The sequence below is a fragment of the Procambarus clarkii genome, chromosome 65, assembly GCF_040958095.1.
Source record: "Procambarus clarkii isolate CNS0578487 chromosome 65, FALCON_Pclarkii_2.0, whole genome shotgun sequence".
Lineage (NCBI taxonomy): Eukaryota > Metazoa > Arthropoda > Malacostraca > Decapoda > Cambaridae > Procambarus > Procambarus clarkii.
Genome location: NC_091214.1, coordinates 7147948 through 7167210, shown reverse-complemented (window position 1 = coordinate 7167210; position 19263 = coordinate 7147948). Strand labels below are relative to the sequence as shown.

At 42.2% G+C, this 19263-nt stretch overlaps 1 protein-coding gene across 1 annotated transcript; it reads right to left on the bottom strand.

Annotated features, from left to right (window-relative positions):
* Positions 1-18651: 18651 nt before the first annotated feature.
* On the bottom strand, positions 18652-19263 carry LOC123771173 (zinc finger protein 70-like). The gene has a single exon (XM_045763624.1). The coding sequence runs from the start codon at positions 19261-19263 to the stop codon at positions 18652-18654; it is 612 nt and encodes a 203-aa protein (XP_045619580.1).

Here is a 19263-nt window from a genome sequence, read left to right as displayed (position 1 = left end):
GAACAAAAAAGAGTTAGAGATTACATTTGATAACTCTAAGATTAACTTTAGATGTCTCTGAGACAAACTTTTATAACATAGAAATTAACTTTAATGACCAAAAGTGAGTTAGAGAATACCTTTTGATGACTCCGAGAATAATTTTGATAGCTCTGAGAATGACTTTTGTTGTCTTGGAATAACTTTTGATTGTTCTGAGAATAACTTTTGTTGTCTTGGAATAACTTTTGATTGTGCTGAGAATAACTTTGAGGGCTTAGAGAATGTCTTTGATGAATGGAAGAGTCCCATTGAAGTCTTAAGGAAGTCTTTGATGTCTCGAAGGATGTCTTAGAGTGTAACTTTGGTGTCTTTGAGTAAGTCCTTGATGTATTGAAGAGTGTCTTTGATTTCTCGAAGAGTAACTTTGGTGTAACGGAGAGCACCTTTGACTATTTTTCTTACTTAGCGACATATAATTTTAGTTACGAAAGTGTTGAAAAAGTTACATTTGACTATTTTAGTGCTCCACAAAGTATAAATGTCAGTTAAGAACGACGATGATAGATATCTTTGACTATATTTTCTTACTTGACGATGGATAAAGTTAGTTATGAACAGTGCTGAAAAGATTCCTTTGACAATTTTTAGCTAAGCGAAAGGCTGTTTTAGTTAAGAACGGTGTTGAATGAGGTTAATCCCGACTATTTTCAGATGAGAGAAGTGATATTTCAGTTAAGAAATGACAAGGAAACATGATGAAGTAACTATTTTCAGTTGACCGATGAATACTTTTAGTTGAGCAAAAGCCAAAACATGATGAACATGACTTTTTCTGATGATTGGCAGATAATTTTAGTTAAGAAATGACACTGAAACATGATGAACACGGTTATTTTCTGATGAATGGGGAATATGTTTAGTTAAGAAATGATGAAAGTTATTATTTTTAGTTGATTGACGATGGATAAAAGCTAGTTATGAACAGTTTTGGAAAGTTTCCTTTGACAATTTTTCTTGATGAAACATAGCGCCTGTTAAGAAAGTGCTGAAAAAGTTTCCTTTGACAATTTTTAGCTAAGAGAAAGGTTGTTTTAGTTAAGAACAGTGTTGAACGAAGCTATTTCTGACTATTTTTAGTTGACTGGATAATAGGTTTAGTTGAGAAATGACGAAAGTGACTATGTTTTTAGTTGATTGGCGAAAGATTTTTTTAGTTAAGGAACGTTAAATAACATGTAAGGGGAAAAACCCAGAGAACATATGGGGAACATGGCAAAGAACACATGTAAGAAAAGTTGATGAATACAGTGAACATGCTGGGAATATGAACTTACAGAGAACATGAAAACATGATAAGGAGAATAGGGATTACAAAGAATGAACAATGGACTTGTGAAGAACATGGAGAATATGACAAAAGAATGTAGAAAACATGTAAGTGAAGGTGAAAAACGAAGTGATCTTGTGAGGAACATGAACTTGTAGAGGAACATGAATATTGACAAAGAACACAAAATATGGAAGTTAGCATGAATATTGAGTATAAAAGTTGTAAAGAGAACATGTGATGAATATGAAAACATAGAAAATATGACTAGAATTTGTAGAGAACATAATGAGACTAAGAGAAATATTACATAAAAAATGGAGATACTTGTGAAAATATGAACTGAATGGGACTGTGAACATTTGAAGAACATGGAGTGAACACAGAAAACATGGACAAAATGTGAAGAACACAGCTGAATATAGAGAAAATATGCAAATACAGTATGATTATTGAAGGTTTTGATACGTTGGGGATTGATACGTTGGGGATGAGAAGGGTAAAGTAATTACTCTGATAAACAGATAGGCTGGAGAGGGACTTGATCGAATATATTTATGTCTGATGATCTAAGGCTGAGGAAATGGAGCTTTGCTAATGTCCAGATTAATTTTACTACGTTAGAAATAAGGTGATCTTAAATCTCAGGGTGATTTAGTTGGAAAATAAAGAACTTGCACAAATGAACTAAGCTGGGGCACAAGAGTTGAAACTTGATAACTGAACTGGTTTTTATTTACTATGTCTGAAAATGTAGTTGGGTGTTTAAATCTCAGGGGGATTTGGATTGATAGTAATGAATTTACAGGAGTGAACTTGGACAGAGGACAAGAGCTAGAGTTTTATAATTGTTTTCATCATATTTACTATGTCTGAAATACAGAGGGTAAAAATTTCGGGGAAATTGATGGTTTATTTACAAAGACTTGAGGGTGGAAGAGGGTGGGGGACGAGAGCTGGAGCTCAGTAACTGACTTGATCTTATTTACTAACTTTGAAGTATGTCTGCTTTTAATTTTAGGGAAATTGATGGGTTATTTACAAAGATACGAAAGAGAATTAAGGCGGGGACGAGAGCTGGAGCTCGATAACTGACTTGATTTTATTTACGGTGTCTGAAATACAGAGGGTAAAAATTTAAGGGAAATTGATGGTTTATTTACAAAGATACGAAAGAGAACTAAGGCGGAGGACAAGCGCTGGAGCTTGGTAACTGTTTTGATCTTATTTACGGTGCCTGAAATACAGAGAGTAGAAATTTCAGGGAAATTGGACTGATACTAACGAAGATACGAGAGAGAGCTAAGGCGGAGGACAAGCGCTGGAGCTTGGTAACTGTTTTGATCTTATTTACGGTGCCCGAAATACAGAGGGTAAAAATTTCAGGGAAATTGGACTGATACTAACGAAGATACGAGAGAGAGCTAAGGCGGAGGACAAGCGCTGGAGCTTGGTAACTAAATTACTGTATTGAACTACATTTGAAATATGATTATTTAAAATTTTAGAGGGATTGGAATGATAGTATTCATTATACGACAGGGGACTAAGGTGGGGGAACGTGAGCTAGAACATGCTTACTAACATGATTTATTTGTGTAAAACTGACTTGCTTAATGAAAAGGAGCAAACATACGATGTTGGAAAATAGTTGAACTGAACTGAACTGAACTGAATGAAAGGAGAGAGAGAGAGAGAGGAGGGACGGTTGAGATATTATTATGGAGAAGATAAGATAAGATGTCTGGCTGGCCGGGCGTAAAGTAAATAAAGGTGACGCGACAGATTGCGAGGTAAGGGGGGGAGGGAGGGAGGGGGGTGTGATGTACGAGACTTGAAAACCATGACTTATACAGATAACTTTCTAAATTTATATGAATAACTAAGGCTTACATAGACGATTTTGTAAGTTGAAAACATGTAAAATATGTCCGTAGAGTTCTCATGGAAACCCTAAAGAGCTACATACGTTACTTGAATTTGTCCCATAAGGCCTTAACAAACTTCTAAGTCTCGGAAATTATTTTCTCATAAGAATTCCATACTTCTAAAATCTGTGACACAAAATTTACCTGAAAACCCTGGCTCACACGCGAGATATTGGAACCTCAAAACCCTGGCTCACACCGACGATATTGGAATCTGAAAACCCTGGCCCGCACAGACGATATTTTCCCTTTGGAACCTGAAAACCATGGCCCGCACAGACGATATTTGACCTGAAAAAAAATATCGTCTGTGTGGAGCCATCCCTACTACTGTTGCGTGGGTGTGGAGTACATGACTGTAAAGCTGCCGCCCAGTTGGGTGGGTGTGGAGCACATGACTGTAAAGCTGCCGCCCAGTTGGGTGGGTGTGGAGTACATGACTGTAAAGCTGCCGCCCAGTTGGGTGGGTGTGGAGCACATGACTGCAAAGCTGCCGCCCAGTTGGGTGGGTGTGGAGCACACGACTGTAGAGCTGCCGCCCAGTTGGGTGGGTGTGGAATACATGACTGTAAAGCTGCCGCCCAGTTGGGTGGGTGTGGAGTACATGACTGTAAAGCTGCCGCCCATTTGGGTGGGTGTGGAGCACACGACTGCAAAGCTGCCGCCCAGTTGGGTGGGTGTGGAGTACATGACTGTAAAGCTGCCGCCCAGTTGGGTGGGTGTGGAGCACATGACTGCAAAGCTGCCGCCCAGTTGGGTGGGTGTGGAGCACACGACTGTAAAGCTGCCGCCCATTTGGGTGGGTGTGGAGCACATGACTGTAAAGCTGCCGCCCAGTTGGGTGGGTGTAGAGCACGTGACTGTAAAGCTGCCGCCCAGTTGGGTGGGTGTAGAGCACATGACTGTAAAGCTGCCGCCCAGTTGGGTGGGTGTGGAGCAAGACTAGTAACTGTGTGACTCCTCATAGATGTAAAGTGACTTGTATAGTGACTGTTGTGAGCCTCTTGTTGAATCATTTGTGACACAAAAAATTATTGATGTGTGTATTTGTGTGGGTGATTAAATATGTATGTGTGTGTATATATGTATACGTATGTATATGTACATGTATGCATGAGTATGTGTACATGTATATATAACATTAATAGTTTTGTAATTAGCGTCAAAAGATTGTTATTTGCTTAGCTAAACGAACTAGAGGGTTCAGTTCCTGAACCGATTATGTGCCTCTGTAATCCTTTACACCACCACCCACGGAATGGGTATGAGGTGCATAATAAAGAAAGAAGATATTGAAATTATAATCTTGAGCAAATGCTAATGATAGTAGCTTAGGGACATATTTCCTATCACTAGGCTAGAATCATACCTCCTTGGAGGTTTGGAAATTATTAGTAATATATATATAATCAAACAGAAATACTTTGAGAGGTAATCAGTGTTACTGTGGGAATTCCTCAGGCTAGCTCTTCCTTATCACCATTGGTTGGTACAGAGACACTTATTAACACTCAACGGTTTATATAATAGGTAAATTTATAAAAAAGTATATAATTATTGATGCACAACACAACTAATGCTGATATTGGTCCTACCCTATATAAGGATTAGCACACTTAATTAATGGTGCAAGGATGTCAGTGGTAACACAAATGGACTTGGTTGATCAATATTTAGTTCAACACTAGTCAATATTAATATCCTACTCTAATGTGGGTTGGCTTGCAGCTACTAGAATATATATATTGCGTAGTAGAAAAAAAGTGCAATATATTTAAACTGGGTTTTTAGTTTAAATATTGAATAATTCTCTACTCATGAGAAATTATATACACAATTGGTGTTGGTAACCTCTCATTAACCACTTCACTGCTCTGCATTAAAATATGACATGTCTGTTGTGCACCAAAAATAAATTCTTTGTAAAAAATGTTTTGTCGTTCCCAAGGTGTTAAATACCCTTCCCTTATCACATATATGTTGAAAGTATTGCAGAACTGTACTTACTTTGGCCACAGTGGTGTCCACAAAATGGCATGTGATGTCATGGCTTGGTGGTCGCCCATGACGTAGACTCCCGGAGGCATTTTTTTTTTTTTTTAGATATATACAAGAGTTGTTACATTCTTGTACAGCCACTAGTACGCGTAGCGTTTCGGGCAGGTCCCTGGAATACGATCCCCTGCCGCGAAGAATCGTTTTTTCATCCAAGTACACATTTTACTGTTGCGGTAAACAGAGGCTACAGTTAAGGAATTGCGCCCAGTAAATCCTCCCCGGCCAGGATACGAACCCATGACATAGCGCTCGCGGAACACCAGGCGAGTGTCTTACCACTACACCACGGAGACTGTGAACAGATCATCACATTCACATTGGCATGGCTGGCATTCACACGCCAGCTTCAACAAGCGCGAGTTGCCACAAATATTTTTTGCTCATTTTTTCCACACAACTACAAATACATTTCTTTGTTTTTTTCCTGGCTAAACCTATGTATATTGAACACCTTTAGAATGTTCCGGCAGTAGAACATACACACTGTTCAAAGAAACTATTACATGTATCACAAATGTGTCTACAAACATTGTTTATATTTTCTATATTTCATGTTCAATTATGTACATTTATAACTTATTTACACACTGTACAGTATCCCAGACTATATACATCACAATTAACACACTTAGAACTGAGCATGTGTGATAATCAGTGAAGCAGTCAATGGAGCATAAGGCAACTTTGTACTCAATGCACCAAGTGCAGATGAATCTTCTCTTCTTTTCCCTACATTGCGTGTTCTTGCAAATAACACAGGCACGTTTACCCTTTTCCCATGGGCTTGTGCTTGGCATATAACCAAGCTTGTGTACAGCCGAAATTTCTTTACCCCTGAGTCTGTCAGAAACTGCATGAGGCATTGATGCCGGCACCCCATGCATCACAACATTGCCCTCCACCCCCATACTTCACCAGTAGTTGTGGCACTAGAGCAAAACTGAATGTACAGATTGGTGGTCTCTTGCCAGATTTCACGAGATACACGTTGAAACAGTTCAGTACTACAACGTCAATGTGGTGTAAAAAAAATTCTTAGGCCACTCCTCACATTTTTGCATGCACTCGACGGCACCAATCATCATGTCACATTTATCTACTAACTGCATATCTACATTGTAGTCAATGACACAATCAGGTTTATTCATTGCCAACCTTGTTGCAAAGTTGACTTTGCCACTGTCCAACATGGCACCAGTGTGAATAGTTGTTAATATCTTACCTCGCGTCTTTTCTTCCAGCTCACTGATAACATTTGATCACACTTTCGCAGCTGGCATTCACCCACTATGATACCAATGTCAATCAATCACTGGCATTTTTCTCCTGTGGGCCATGACAGTGCCACATATGTCAGTGTTGTGGACAAGGAGGAATCTGGTCAGCATGGGCTGGTGTAGTAGTTGTCCAAGAACAGGATATGCCTCTTGTTCAGCAATGGTTCCATGGGTGTTTTCACGACACTGCCTGAGAACCCGTGTGTAGATCTTGACCTGGCATGTCAATGTCTGTACCTGAATACAATATCATGTCAATGACAATACCAGTTTTGCAGTCACATAGCACAAAGAACTTTAATCCAAACCTGTGCCGCTTTGAAGGAATGTACTGCTTGAACGCCAATCGTCCCTTGAAGAGGACTAGCGATTCATCTGTCACGACATTCTGTGTTGGTACAAAATAGTCACAGAACTTTCCTCTCAAATCATTTAATACCTTCCACACTTTCCACAGTCTGTCGTATCTGTCTTTATTAGCATTGTTCTCAAAGTGATGTCAGCTGAGAAGCAGCAGGAATCTATCATGTGACATGTACCTGTTGAACAAAGGTGTTTGGAACAAGACTGTCTTTGTTCCAATAACCCTGGGTCACGTGCTTATCTGAATGCTTCATCATCATCTATAATATTAAAAACACACATTTCCTCATTAGTCGTGTCTTTCCAACGGGTCAATCGAGAGGCAGGTAAAATTCCAGTCATTGAGAACCTGAGTGTCTGCTTTCATTTCTGCAATGAGATGGTCAATGATTTCCTGATAGAAATATGCCATAAAATAATAATTTTCATGCATATCATTATCAGTATAGGGGAATAAGGGTGTAACACCAACATCGTTATCATCAATTGCTGGAATTTGTGGGACAAAATTCTCACAATTCTGCAACACAAGTTCACCAGTGTTTTGAGTTTTAGCACCAACACCACAGCCAAGAACACTGCTCCGTCGTCTAGTACTAGAGCTGCGTATGGGTATGCCAGGAGATGCGAATGTTCTGCATAGTATAGGCTTACCACAAACACCTGATGTCAAGGGTGCACTGTCGTCATTGTCCTCAAGCCGCAAGACATGCTGGCACTTGTCTCGTCATGTTGCTGGGGCAGTAAACCCCTTCCTAGTGACACCATAGCCACTTGTACTTGGTTTGTCAATACTTCTTGTATTGAGCTTGTATCTGGGCTCAAATACAAGAAGTGTTGACAAACCAAGTACATGTGGCTATGGTGTCACTAGATACTGTCACTGAACCCTGAAAATGACTCATCATGTTGTACATGTTGTATCACATGTTGGTGATACAACATGTACATGTTGAATCACCCAGTAGACTCACGTCAGGTGACATAGATAGTGATAGTAACTTTAGTGGTGTTGACCCAGGTCAGCGAGGGAGGCTGGGTGAGGTGCATATACAGTACTGTAAACACTCTCGACATCGTCCACCATATTCTCCCCATCACTCATGTCAGACCCCTGTGTTAGGTCTATCTCTGGACTGTAGTATAAATCATCGGTAATGGGTCCATCACCAAACAATGTGTCCCGTATTTCCTCCTCTGAGATGCATTTTGCAACACAGCAGCTGACCTTGGATCAGGAGCTTGTAGATGATGCATCAGACATGGTTGCTACCTTGAAACTGAGGATCCCCATGGCTGTAAGGCATGCCTAGAATTTCTTTTTCAAAATAGCGGATGATCACTGGAGGCCTCAGGCATCCATTTTGTACTCAAGTTTCCACACGGCAGTTTTGAATCATACGCTATACTTACAAGTGCCCTGATGTGCTTTGCATACCACTGATCACTGAGTGCCACAAGGCACTCTGCACAGTGCAGTGGTTAACCTTTAGTGATTTTTGGAAGTCTTTTTTTTATTTTATTGGTTACTGTTTGCAAAATTAAACATTAACTAGTGGATAAACGCCATGGAAAAGTAGCAACAGTTTGGTTGGATTTAATTTATGCATTAACACTCTATGGATATAAAACACCACACATTTGGTGGTTAAAGTCCACAAAACCACTGTGAGGCTAGGCTAATGGTTGTCCAGTCTGTGACTGGCAATATTTATGTAATTTATTATTTGATTTATTGATTTATTGCACTGGTTTATTTATTTAGTAGATATACAGTGATCTAGAATTGTAGGATCATTAAGGATCCGCCCAGGTTCAATGAACCATAAATTATTTTTGTGGTCTAAGTACTAGTGAATTTCTAGATTTGATGAACCACATGCTATTTCTGGTTTATCCGGTTCGAAGGACCATAAAATATATGTGGGAGAAATCTACCGGTGATTGATTTGATTAATAATTCAAGAGTGTGGCGATATCAACATCATTGCTGGAGTGAGGAGTGGTGATATAAACGTCGTCTATGGACCTGCACTCAAACTCCAAGGTGTGATGATGACAACGCCATATGTTCATGGAGGTATGGCAAGTTCAGCGCCATCTGTAAAAGGATCCTGTTCATACTTCAGTTACGTGAGGTCGATGATGAAGACCTCTGGTGAGGGAAGGAACGATATCAGCACCAAATAGACTGTGCATTCGATGATACTTACAGTTACCCTCTGATAGGCTGCCATACTATATTTTCATTGTATACTTTTTGTCTGGCTAATGACTATTATGTCTTCAGAGGTGATTGTGTAGAGCTTATTGCACTGTGGAAGGCAGTTCACCTTTGGTAGTCCAGAACTCCTGACTTGTTTCCCATGAGGACAAGTGGCCACAGTCAGTAGTAAAGAGTGTTGGCTGTTGTACTTGTGCAGTGTTGTGTGGACCAACATACCCGAGATTTGGCCAAGAGGAGTTACAAGATGATAATACTGGCTATCTTTGGGGAAGTACTGCCAGCATATTTGTTGGATACTTCTGCCAGTGTGTTTGTTACATTTGGAGGCGGAAGAGAAACAATCTTCGTCCACATGGTTTATTGTCAACAACCAACAATAACAAGTATAAGGTACATAACTTACTATTTACAAGATTATAAACAAATGAGCATCTGCTCCAAACATGTTATACTTAATATCTGTAATACTTAATCCTAACATTCCTCCCCTTCTAATTAAACTCTAAATCATACTTAAACTGGGAGAGTAGTAATGCCCATTTTTTAAATCGAGCAATGGCATTAGCTGGAATTTGTTTACCTCTGCCAAACAATCCTAGCAGGGATTTATGGTCTGTTCGAGCAAGAAATTTCCTGCCCAGCAGAAAATACCTCAGTTTTTTACAGCATATACCAAAGCTAAGGCTTCTTTATCTAACTGAGAATAATTCTTTTCCACAGGAGAAAATTTTTTGCTAGCAAAATATACTACTTTATCCTGACCATCTACTTCCTTTAATAATACACAACCCACTCCTACTTGGGAAGCATCTACCTCCAGTTTTAAAAGGAGTCTACCAGTAAAATTTGTGAGCACTGGAGAATTTATCAATTCTTGCTTAATATTTTTGAAGGCATTCTCCTCTCTTGCTGCCCACTTAAATCTAGCCCCTTTTTTTTCAACAATTCATACAAGGGCGCTAATTTTGTTGAAAAGTTCTTCACGAATTTACAAAAATATGTAACCATCCCAACAAAAGACTGTACTTCCCCAACTGATGTTGGGGCTGGGGCATCTACTATAGCAGCTACATTTTTGTGAGAAGGAGTAAAGCCCTTACCTGAAATATGGTACCCCAGATATTCAATGGCCTTGGTCTTCAATGTTGTTTTACCCTTATTAATCTTTACATTGTGCTTTTGCAGGAGATTCAAAACTTGTTCTAATCTAGCATCATGCACTTCCTCATTCTCCTCACATACAATAATGTCATCTAAAAAACTAGCCACACCTTCAATGTTTACTAACAACTGGGACATGAATCTGAAAAATTGCTGGAGATGAGGAGAGTCCAAAAGAAAGTAACTCCATAAATAAATCCTTGTGTATATTAATCACTAACAATTTCTGGCTCTCCTCCTCTACAGGAATTTGAAAGTACGCATCTTTCAGGTCAATCTTAGAAAAGATTGCCCCCTTGCAGACTATCTAGCTTAGGTAAAGGGTACTTCTCACAGTGAATGCGATTGTCGAGTACTTTGAAATCTGCACAGATTCTCATGGATTTCCGCTCTGCCTTCAACACTAGTACAATTGGGGCTTCCCACTCACTATGTGTATTTTTTTTTTTTGAGATATATACAAGAGTTGTTACATTCTTGTACAGCCACTAGTACGCGAAGCGTTTCGGGCAGGTCCCTGGAATACGATCCCCTGCCGCGAAGAATCGTTTTTTCATACAGGTACACATTTTACTGTTGCGTTAAACAGAGGCTACAGTTAAGGAATTGCGCCCAGTAAATCCTCCCCGGCCAGAATACGAACCCATGACATAGCGCTCGCGGAACGCCAGGCGAGTGTGTTACCACTACACCATGGAGACTGTAAATTGGCTCTAAGATGCCTCTGCCACATGCTTTTCCAGGGCTGATTCTACCAATGGCTTATAATGAAATGGAACTATTCTTGCATTGAAAAATTTAGATGAAGCCCACTTTTCAGGTGAATTTTTCCACCATGCTATTAATTGACTTATCTGCCTCCATTTAATATTTATCTAACATATGTTTGGCACTTTTAATTGTTTTAACTGTCGACAATTCATCTAGGCCCGCCAAGAAAATTCCCACTTTTTCCATGTGATCCTTACCACATAGGCTAGGATTATGTGAATCCACTACATAAAAGTCCTGGACAATTTCTTTTCCATTATAGCCTATTTTTTCCGACACCTTGCCATAGACCTTAATCGGTATATTCTCATATGCACTAATGATTTTTTACCTGGTTTTACATTCAATTGCATGGTATCTGCCCAATCTCTAGACAATGTTAGTAGTGTAAAGTACGCCTTGACCCGCGTGCAGCACCTGAGCAGGTGAGATCATTAGGCCCCCCTGGTCAGGTGGTGCACAGGTGTCTAGTCGTACAGTGATCTGGGGGGTTCCCCAAGTGTGTGGCGCGTGCTGGGCGCGTGGCATCCGGCAATGCAGCAGTTGAGAGAAGGTCATGTTGGAGTGTGGGAAGGATCAGTATGTGGTGGTATGTGGTCATGTAGGGAGAGTAAAGGAAGAGGAATGTTGAAGAGAAGAGGAGAGGAATAGTAGTTTATTTATTTATTTATTTATTTATTTATATACAAGAAGGTACATTGGGTTTGTGAGAATACATAGCATAGTATTACAATCTTGTAAAGCCACTAGTACGCGCAGCGTTTCGGGCAGGTCCTTAATCTAACAGATAATTTTAAGTAGGTAAATTCTAGCAGAATTAAAAAATTGATAACAAATACATTGCAAGAAAAAAAATGAGATGAGAGAGATTAGTAAGTATATTAAAGTACATTGGTATATTAAAGCTCTGATTGATTACATTGACAGCTTGATTGGTAATTTAAACAAGATTAATAGACACCATACAGCAGATTGATAGCACATATAAGAAGACAGCAATGATCACAATGGTAAAGATGTTCGGATTGGGTACATAAAGATTGGGAGGTTGGGTAGCAATAGATACAATGCAATTTTAAAGCTAAAAGTAAAAAACTATGAAGATGAAATTAGGTACTTTTTAGTATTTTTTGAATGACACAAAAGTTGGACAGCTTTTCAATTCAATAGGGAGTGAGTTCCATAGACTGGATCCCATTATTTGCATAGAGTGTTTACACAGATTAAGTTTGACTCTGGGGATATCAAAGAGATATTTATTTCTGGTGTGGTGATAATGGGTCCTATTACATCTGTCCAGGGAAAATTTCGGAGCAGGATTTGCATTTAAGAACAGGGGTTTTGTAAATGTAGTTGACACAAGGGAATTTGTGGAGTGAGATTATGTTTAGCATGTTTAGGGAGTTAAACAAAGGGGCAGAGTGTTGTCTGAGAGCAGAATTTGTTAGTATTCTCATAGCAGATTTTTGCTGGGTGATGATGGACTTGAGATGGTTTGCAGAGGTTGAACCCCATGCACAGATACCATAATTAAGATAGAGATAGATTAGTGCATAATATAGAGAGATGAGAGCAGAGTTAGGTACTTAATATCTGATTTTGGAGAGCATACCAACTGTTTTAGAGACTTTCTTAGTTAGTTGTGAGGGCAGTGTGGTGTGGCCAGTTGTGGGGGCAGTGTAATTGGGCCAGTTGTGTGGGCAGTGTGGTGGGGCCTGTGGTGTAGGGCAGTGTGGTGGGGCCAGTTGTTGGGGCAATGTGGTGGGGCCAGTTGTGTGGGCAGTATGTTCGGGCCATTTGTGTGGGCAGTGTGATGGGGCCAGTTGTGTGGGCAGAGTGGTGTGCCCAGTAGTTTGGGGCAGTGTGGTGGGACCAGTTGTGGGGGTAGTGTTGTGGGGCTACTTGTTGGCAGCGTGGTGGGACCAGTTGTGTGGGCAGTTTCGTGGGGCCAATTTTGCGGGCAGAGTGGTGGGGCCAGTTGTGTGGGGCAGTGTGGTGGTGTCACCTGTGGGGGCAGTGAGGTGGAGCTAGTTGTGTGCAGTGTAGTGGGACCAGTTGTGTGGGCAGTGTGGTGGGACCAGTTGTGTGCAGTGTACTGGGGCCAGTTCTATGGGCATTGTGGTGGGACCAGTTGTGTGGGAAGTGTGGTGGGGCCAGTTGTGTGGGCAGTGTGGAGGAGCCAGTTGTGTGCAGTGTAGTGGGACCAGTTGTGTGGGGAGTGTGGTGGGGCTAGTTGTGTGGGCAGTGTGGTGGGGCTAGTTGTGTGGGCAGTGTGGTGGGACCAGTTGTGTGCAGTGTAGTGGGGCCAGTTGTGTGGGCAGTGTGGTGGGGCCAGTTGTGTTGGCAGTGTGGAGGAGCCAGTTGTGTGCAGTGTAGTGGGACCAGTTGTGTGGGCAGTGTGGTGGGGCCAGTTGTGTGTGCAGTGTGGTGGGACCAGTTGTGTGGGCAGTGTGGTGGGGCCAGTTGTGTGGGCAGTGTGGTGGGGCCAGTTGTGTGGGCAGTGTGGTGGGGCCAGTTGTGTGGGCAGTGTGGAGGAGCCAGTTGTGTGCAGTGTAGTGGGACCAGTTGTGTGGGCAGTGTGGTGGGGCCAGTTGTGTGTGCAGTGTGGTGGGACCAGTTGTGTGGGCAGTGTGGTGGGGCCAGTTGTGTGGGCAGTGTGGAGGAGCCAGTTGTGTGCAGTGTAGTGGGACCAGTTGTGTGGGCAGTGCGGTGGGCCAGTTGTGTGGGCAGTGTGGTGGGCCCATTTGTGTGGGCAGTGTTGTGGGGCCAGTTGTGTGGGCAGTGTGGTGGGGCCAGTTGTGTGGGCAGTGTTGTGGGGCCAGTTGTGTGGGCAGTGTGGTGGCAGTGTGGTGGGGCTAGTTGTTTGGGCAGCGTGGTGTGGCCAGATGTGTGGGCCGTGTGGTGGGGCCAGATGTGTGGGCAGCGTCGTGGGGTCAGTTGTGTGGGCATTGTTGTGGGGCCAATTGTGTGTGCAGTGTGGTGGAGCCAGTTGTGTTGGCAGCGTGGTAGAGCCAGTTGTGTGGGCAGTGTAGTGGGACCAGTTCTATGGGCAGTGTGATGGGGCCAGTTGTGTGGGCAGTGTAGTGGGGCCAGTTGTGTGGGCAGTGAGGTGGGGCCAGTTGAGTGTGCAGTGTGGTGGAGCCAGTGGTGTGGAGGGGCCAGTTATGTGGGCAGTGTGGAGGAGCCAGTGGTGTGGAGCAGTGTGGTGGAGCCAGTTGTGTGGGTAGTGTAGTGGGGCCAGTTGTGTGGGCAGTGTGGACGGGCCAGTTGTGTGGGCAGTGTGGTGGGGGGCCAGTTGTGTGCGCAGCGTGGAAGGGCCAGTTGTGTGGGCAGTGTTGTGTCGGGCCAGTTGTGTGAGCAGTGTGGTGGGGCCAGTTGGGTGGGCAGTGTGGTGGGGCCAGTTGTGTGGGCAGTGTGGTGGGGCCAGTTGTGTGGGCAGCATGGAGGGGCAAGTTGTGTGGGCAGTGTGGTGGAGCCAGTTGTGTGGGTAGCGAGGTGGGGCCAGTTGTGAGGGCAGTGTAGTGGGGCCAGTTGTGGGGGCAGTGTAATTGGGCCAGTTCTATGGGCAGTGTGGTGGGGTCAGTTGTGTGGGCAGTTTCGTGGGGCCAGTTTTGCGGGCATGGTGGTGGGGCCAGTTGTGTGGGCAGTTTCGTGGGGCCAGTTTTGCGGGCATGGTGGTGGGGCCAGTTGTGTGGGGCAGTGTGGGGGTGTCACCTGTGGGGGCAGTGTGGTGGGACCAGTTGTCGGGGCAGTGTGGTGGGACCAGTTGTGTCGGCAGTTTGGTGGGGCCAGTTGTGCGGGCAGTGTGGTGGGGCCAGTTGTGTGGGCAGTGTGGTGGGGCCAGTTGTGTGGGGAAGTAGGGTGGGGCCAGCTGTGGTGGCAGTGTGGTTGGCCAGTTGTGTGGGGCAGTGTGCTGGGGCCAGCTGTGGGGGCAGTGTGATGGGGCCAGATGTGTGGGCAGTGTGGCCGGGCCAGTTGTGTGGGCAGTGTGGCGGGGCCAGTTGAGTGGGCAGCTTGGTGCGGAAAATTGTGTGGGCAGTGTGGTGGGGCCAGTTGTGGGGGCAGTGTAGTGGGGCCAGTTGTGTGGGGCAGTGTTGTGGGGCTAGTTGTGGGGGACAGTGTGGTGGAGCCAGTTGTGTGGGCAGCGTGGTGTGGCCAGTTGATATGTAGTCTCAAAGAGGGAATCAAATCTGAGTCACACACAGAAACTATTTGGATAGAATTAAACGAAATAGCAAATATTATTATAATAGGAGTTATATATAGGCCACCAAATTTAGACAGAATGGAAGCAAAGCTTCTATGGATGAAATATCTAGAGCATCTAGATCTAACAGTATTTATGTCATGGATGACTTTAATTTTAGTGGAATAAACTGGGTGAACAAAACAGGGAATAATGAAGCAAAAGACTTCCTAGAATTAATTGACGATTGCTTTCTTATGCAACATATTTAGGAACCAACGCGGGGAAATAATATTTTAGATTTAGTGTTAACTAACAGGGAAACACAAATTAAGGAGATGGAAATAGGGAGCGAGCTAGGGAACAGTGATCATAAAGAAATCAGATTTAGCATTGAATGGAATAGACCTATAGGAGAAAATTCTGTTAAAGTGCCTGATTTTCGAAAAGCTGATTTCAATAGCCTAAGAATTTTTTGGGGTCAAAATGATTGGAATGTCTTGGGGATGTGGTGTGGGCTAGACGTGAACCCAGCGACAGGTGACGTAAAACGGGATTTCGATGTGGATTCAAAATATAACCTATTTAAAAATATTCTAAGCAAAGCCCAGGAACGTAGTATACCATATAAATTCGTAGTGCATCTAGTGCATTATAAAAACCCATTCACTCAGGCATACAAGAAGGTGATACGAGTCATTATTGACAAGAATTGTAAACCTTGCAGTGAAATGCGTCCGGTCATTTATTATAACAACACTCGTAAAGCTTTCCTCATTATTTGAAATGACATGTCTGAGGTGTATTAACGCAGTAATAATGTTCTTGGTGTACTGATGCACTAACTATCAATACAAATGAAGCTCTGGAAACTGAGCTCTGACATATATATACTACACTGGAGATACCACGAATACATTAAGTTTACACTTCATTTGCAAGACGGAGGTATTAAGCAACATTATTCTCAATACCACAACACCATCCTGAATCGCCATCACATAGTGATAGATAAAACAGTAATCATTCGGATTACTGGAAGATACGGACAATTTTTTATGAATGATACTCAAACACCAGTAAATGTATCTGATATCAACACGAGCGAGGCAAATTTTGAAAGAGAAATTGACAATATGCCCATGCACTCAGCCCCAGGTCCAGACTCATGGAATTCAATATTTATAAAGAAATGCAGTGCCAGTAGCACAGGCACTCAGTATAGTGTGGAGGAAGAGCTTGGACACAGGGGAGATACCAGATGCGCTTAAAGCAGCAGACATTGCCCGTCTACACAAGGGTGGTAGCAAAGCACTGGCACAAAGAATTATAGACCAGTTGCACTAACGTCTCTCATAATAAAAGTATTTGAAAGAGTGATCAGGAGTCAAGTCACTAGATTCATGGAAACCAATGACCTCCACAATATAAGCCAACATGGATTTAGAGCTGGAAGATCATGCCTCTCACAGCTACTTGGCCACTATGACAAAATCACTGAGGCATTAGAGGAAAAACATAACGCGGATGTCGTATACACCAATTTTGCAACGGCATTCGACAAATGTGACCATGGAGTAATTGCACACAAAATGGGGTCAATGGGTATAATTGGTAAAGTTGGACGCTGAATACTCAATTTCCTGTCGAACAGAACACAAAGAGTAACAGTCAATCAAGTAAAATCGAGTCCGAGCGCAGTTAAAAGCTCTGTACCTCAAGGTACAGTCGTTGCACCACTGCTGTTCCTTATTCTCATATCAGATATAGACAAAACACAAGTCACAGCTTCGTGTCATCCTTTGCAGATGATACAAAAATCAGCATGAAAATTACCTCTGCCGAAGACATTGATAAACTACAAACAGATATTAACAAAGTTTTCGATTGGGCAGCAGAAAATAACATGATGTTTAACGGTGATAAATTCCAGGTACTCAGATACGGCAAAAATGAGGATCCTAAACATAATACAGGGTGCAAAACACAATCGAATCTGCTCATAGTAGGAAAACAGCATGTCAAAGATTTGGGAATAATGATGTCCGACGACCTAACGTTTAGGGAGCATAACCAAGCAAGTATTGCGTCAGCCAGAAAAATGATAGGATGGATTACGAGAACCTTCAAGACCAGAGATCCCATCACAATGGTTGTACTCAAATTTGAAGTACAAATGGTTGTACTTCAAATCACTTGTGTTGTCCCGTCTTGAGCACTGCTCAGTACTCACTTCCCCCTTCAGAGCAGGAGAGATTGCTGAAATTGAGGGAATACAGAGAACATACACGGCACGCATAGACGAGATTAAGCACCTAAATTATCGTCTCAACGCTCTCCAAATTTACTCACTAGAAAGGAGACGAGAGAGATACCAAATAATATACACATGGAAAATAGTGGAGGGACAGGTTCCAAATCTGCACAGTAAAATAGCAACGTACTGGAATGAACGACATGGAAGAAAATGCAAAAGAGAACCAGTGAAGAGCAGAGGTGCCATGGGCACAATCAGAGAACACTGTATGAACATCAGAGGTCCACGGTTGTTCAACGTCCTACCTCTTCAAGAGGAAACTAGATTGTTTCCTTCAAGGAGTGCTGGACCAACCGGGCTGTGGGCCTGCGGGCCGCTCACAAGTCAAGTCTGGCCCCGGCTGGGCTTGGGGAGTAGAAGAACCTCCAGAACCCCATCAACCAGGTATCAAGTTAAGCTGCTAGATTTAGGACCTGCCCGAAACTCAATGCGTACAAGGCTTTACAAGAATCATCAATGCTATGTACTCTCCTAAGCCCAATGTACCTTCTTGTGTATATATAAATAAATAAATATGTTAGATTTCAAAATTCTAACACAGAAATCACAATAGCGTGATGCATCAAATGCACAAGGGCCGTGACGGGGATTCGAACCTACGTCCGAGAGAATCCCAGACGCTGCCTTAATCGACTAAGATACATGGTTAAAAGAATTGCCATTCAACCATACACCCTGTCACTAAGCTACCTCATCGCCTTTTCTTGATTCGTTATATTACCTGCTTACCTGTAGCAGTTCTTTATATTACTGGAGTCTTTTTATCCAGTAATTTTTTTTTATATAATTTTAAAATAAGTTTTTTAGACTTACTGGAGTCTTACTTACTACAGTAAGTCTTAAAGACTTACTGGATATAGTATATAAATTAAGGTACACCCAATTCAAAGTTGTAGTGAAAAGAAACAGTAATAAAAAATAAAAATACTTATTGATCTGAAACTTTTATTTTAGGTAATATTTTTTTTACACATAAGATGATCCCAAATCATTCACTGAGCATCCACTATTTTACACTTTCCGCTTCTTATTGTTTCTAGGAAACACTTCATCATCAAACTTCACTATCATGTCGTGGAATTGATGCCTTTTTCACATTCTGCTTCTTGTTGTTCGCTTTGGCCTTGATTAGCTTTATCATTAAAGTGCACCAACACCTCTTCATATTTGAAAATTGACTAAATCTTTTCTCACACTCTTCACACCTGTGAGATGTATCACCTGTATGCACTCTTACACGTTTCTTATTTTCACGAAGACTGTAACTTTTGCCACAATCTTTACACTTATGAAGTTCATCCCCCAAATGTAGTAACATGTGTTTTTTCATATTGTGACGGTGTTTGAACTTTTTCGCACATTCAGGACACTCGTGATGTTTATCATATGAATGTACTAACAAGTGTTGTTTCAAACTTGCAGGGGACTTGAACTTTTTTGCACACTCAGAACACTCGTAAGGCCTATCATCAGTATGTACTAAAAGGTGTTTTCTCAAAGTTCCAGGGCCCTTAAATTTTTTTGCACACTCAGAACACTCGTAAGGCCTATCATCAGAATGTACTAACAAGTGTTGTTTCAAATTGCTAAGGTACCTGAATTTTCTTGAGCACTCGAGACACTCGTGAGGCTTATCAACAGTACGAATCATTACATTGGTTTCCAT